General features: G+C 33.5%; 1 protein-coding gene across 1 annotated transcript; it reads right to left on the bottom strand.

Annotated features, from left to right (window-relative positions):
• Positions 1-1,531: 1,531 nt before the first annotated feature.
• LOC131630827 (classical arabinogalactan protein 4-like) lies at positions 1,532-2,342 on the bottom strand. Its single transcript, XM_058901571.1, has one exon. It carries the CDS (start codon positions 2,197-2,199, stop codon positions 1,714-1,716), a length of 486 nt encoding a protein of 161 aa, XP_058757554.1. The 5' UTR covers positions 2,200-2,342; the 3' UTR covers positions 1,532-1,713.
• Between the last annotated feature and the right edge of the window lie 1,551 nt (positions 2,343-3,893).

Raw genomic sequence — 3,893 nt, forward strand, 5'->3', positions numbered from 1 at the left:
ACATTTTTTTAAGTAAAATTTGTTAAAGAGATGTTTTATAAAAAATAAGTGAAATATTTAGTTGAAAGGAAAAACACATTTGTTGATCTATTTAAAAATGTAAAAATAAATTAATAAAAAATTAGGCGGGTAAGCCCGCCGCCCACCAATCTGCCACCTTAGCAGGGCAGATTTGATTTTTAAGCCTATTTTGACTTGGCGGGCTTGCCCGCCCCACTCTTCTTTTGGCGGGCATAAGACGGGGAGGACAGTCCGTTTTTCACCCCTAAATGAGATGACATGTTAAATGGAATTCTCTATTGTCATTTCTTCCATTCAAACGACTGAACATTATTTAATCAAAACCAAATAATTTAAGAAAATATTTTTAAAAGAGATTAATTGAAATACATTAACAATATAAAATTATTTTATACGGTCATTCAATTAAAATAATCATTTTGACACATAAAAAGGGAGAAACATAAAATAGAAGTAATTATAAAAATGTCTTAATTATAACTTGTTTTAAATATAACTTTTTTTTATCAAAACCGGTATAGTCCGGTACGGGGATCAGCTCTGACATCAAGTGGGTCAAGTCCTCTTCCGATCGAAATTATGGTGGATCAAATTGTGATTCTCCCTACTAAGTCCAGCGTCAGAACCGTTTTAAATATATTTTGAATACAATGTCAGACTCATTTAAACTATTTATGGTTTAAGAAAAAATAATTTTGATATATAACTACTAAACATACTTTTTTTATAATCAAGACTTTTAAACACAACCTATATTAAGGGTGTGTTTGAATTGGGGAAGACATAATTGATTCTAACATTGATTCTAGTAGTATTGAATCTGGTATAATTGATTTTATTAAAATATAGTTTAGCAAAAGTGATGTATGTTTGAATACTTTTATGTAAAAGTGAATTGAATAAGAAATTTAAGTGTAAAAATTATTCAGAATCAATTATGAAAGCAAAAATTGCAAATTCTAACTTCAAATAAAATTAATTTTGGAGATAATCAATTCTACTTTTCTCTAAATAAAAGTCTTAAAATCTCCCAAAATTAATTATACACCTCTTTTGTAATGGCATGACTTATGCCCTGTTTGTTATTTTTAAGTTAATTGGCTTTTCAAAAAAAAATTATACACCTCTTTTTGACTCATCCAAAAACCAAATAGTATTACTCATAGATATCAATGTTATATATCTATTTTATGAACTTTTTTTTTTTGGTGTTAACCGACCGGTATCCGCGGGGGAAAGGGGCCCCACGTGACTAATCCGGACCCGGGCTCGGAGGCGACGGCACCGTGGCCCCAGGGCGTTTTTGACTCCAGCCGGGATCGAACCCGGGTACTAGCCGATTCCGTCCTTTTTTGGAGAAAGCTCATTTGCCACTTGAGCCAACCCTTTGAGGTTAATAGAATCATTTTTAAACATTTACAACCGTAAAATTAAAATACAAAACTACACAGGACCGATTATCAGACAGAGTAATTAAACTTCAAGGCTGGAAAATAAAATTTCACGATAGTACAACCAAGAACCGAAAAAATTGCAATTCTTTAAATGGTAACAGTATCAAATGCTAAAATCCAGTCCCAATCATTAAGAGATTATTGCATACAATCAATAATAATCAAATTGAGGAGAAAATAAGCTATCATAGTATATCAACGAATGCTAAATAGAAACAACTCAGATTCAAATCGAAGTCTATAGAAGTTCTCTCCTCGCTGTGTATCCATATTCAGATCTCTGTATATTTTGCCGGCGCTTCTTGTACACCATCGCTCCCAATCCAACCACGCATACACTTGCAATCACTCCAACCGCTATCCCTGCTTTCTTACCGGAACTCATTCCTCCGGAGGATTTATCGTCAGCATCTCCAACGCCGGTGTGGATTTTTTCGGAATCAGCCGCTTGATCTGGAGATGGAGTTGGAGAAGGAGAGGAAGAAGGAGAGTTCTCAGGTGAAGGTGCTGGAGGCGAATCGGGATGAGGAGACGAAGCCGGAGCTGGAGTTGGAGCTGGCGGTGAACTTATCGGAGAAGGAGTAGGAGAAGGAGATTTTACCGATGAATGCGGAGCCGGAGTCGGAGCCGGCGAATCGGCAGATGAAGCGATGTTGACTAATAAGGAGAAACAGAGAAGAACCGATAATCCTGCAATTGCGTGATTCTTCATCTTCGTCTCCATTGAGAAATAGTGAATTTGAATTTTGAATCTTGAATCGAAGTTGGATCTGAAATTGAGTTGAAATGGCGGTTGTGGAAAATGCGTGAGAAACGGTTTGAACGGAAATGAAGTGTGGATCTGAAAAAGGAGAGATAAGACAGAATGAAAAGATATGATATGAGGGTTTATAAAAGAGGACAATTCAATGCGGGGATGAAATGGAGGGTTGTGATTGGATTGAAATCTTATAATGGGGATACGGATGTGTGACACGTGGATTGTGTGTAAATTTGGGAAGGTAAGACCATCTCCAATGGTAGTTCCTTCTAATAAGTTCTCCACCTAGACATGCCACATCATAGTACCATTGCATTGCAATGCAACTATGAAAAAATTGTGGTACCCAATCAAATTAGTTTATGAGGTAAAGTTGTGGGCCCAATAATAACTTTTTAGAATTATACAATTAAAATAAAAATTATAAAAATTATTTTAAGATGATGTGGCTAGTGGGACCCATAAAGAACCCAAAAATAGGTTACAAGCGTAATGTAGCGGAAAGTTGGAAGTTTCGTGAGTTGTGAGAAAGTGAACGTGAAGTGGGAAATGGGACGCACTTGTGTAGTGTAGGTTGACACAGCTAGCTTGGATTAATGCGATCATTATTGTTTTATATATTTTTATATATATAGTAATTTGTGATTTATTTTTTGACCAACAACATAAATATGTAATTATTATTAATAAAAGCAAATTAATCAATGTTATTTAAATTTGTTTATATGAATGAACCTAGAGAAAATGGGTGATGCACTGACAGTGTAAAAAAGTTTTACACTGTCAATCAATCACGACCATGAATCAGGACAAATCAGACTGTAATTTTAAAAAAACTTATATGACATGGCAAAACGATTTGTTTCTATTGGATGACAGTGTAAAACTTTTTTACAATGTCAGTGCACTACCTTTAACCTCATGAACCTATCTTTTTGGACGGATGAAATCGACAATCAATAAATTTGTTTATATTTCCCATTTTATATCATTGATTACTAAATGTAAATAAATGTACAAATATTTTATTTTAATAACTTTTTTTAAAAAATATATTATTGGTCAATTTCCGGCTTCTTGGCTTAATTTGTTATGAGTTTATTTTTGGAATTTTTTTTTACATCTAATAATTTTTTTATCATTTGAATTTGTAAATGCATTTTCGAACGCACCACAATTTAATTTTTACGAGTGTTTTCGGAAATACATATTTGAAATACCTTTTTTGTCAATATCAGAGATATTCGGAGATTCATTTCCGAATAAATTCACGTTCTCTAAGTATTAGGACTTTTCGAAGATACATCTCCAAAGATGGTTTATACATTAAATCCACGATAGAAACCCCTCATTCTATTTTATTGTCAAACTCAACCACTCAAACACCCCCAAAACCCCAAAATATCTACTTTTTAAAACTCATTTCAACTAATTTTTACTCATTTCCACTAATTGCAACTCATTTCAACTCCTTATTTCAACACATTTCAACAACTCTAAAAGCTCCAAATTTGAGTAAGTTTCTAATAATTCCTTGTTCTAGTTTGCATGTGTAGAAAAAGTTGTTTAGAATCATTTAAATTTAATAGCTTGAAGTGTAACTTGTAAAATGTGGTTGTTTGGTTCATAAATTGTGTAAACATTGCAGTTTTGGGTGA

The sequence above is a fragment of the Vicia villosa genome, unplaced genomic scaffold (assembly GCF_029867415.1).
Source record: "Vicia villosa cultivar HV-30 ecotype Madison, WI unplaced genomic scaffold, Vvil1.0 ctg.000742F_1_1, whole genome shotgun sequence".
Classification (NCBI taxonomy): Eukaryota; Viridiplantae; Streptophyta; class Magnoliopsida; order Fabales; family Fabaceae; genus Vicia; species Vicia villosa.

Coding starts and splice junctions, on each gene's coding strand:
- LOC131630827 (XM_058901571.1), bottom strand. CDS start 2,199: ATGGAGACGAAGATGAAGAATCACGCAATTGCAGGATTATCGGTTCTT.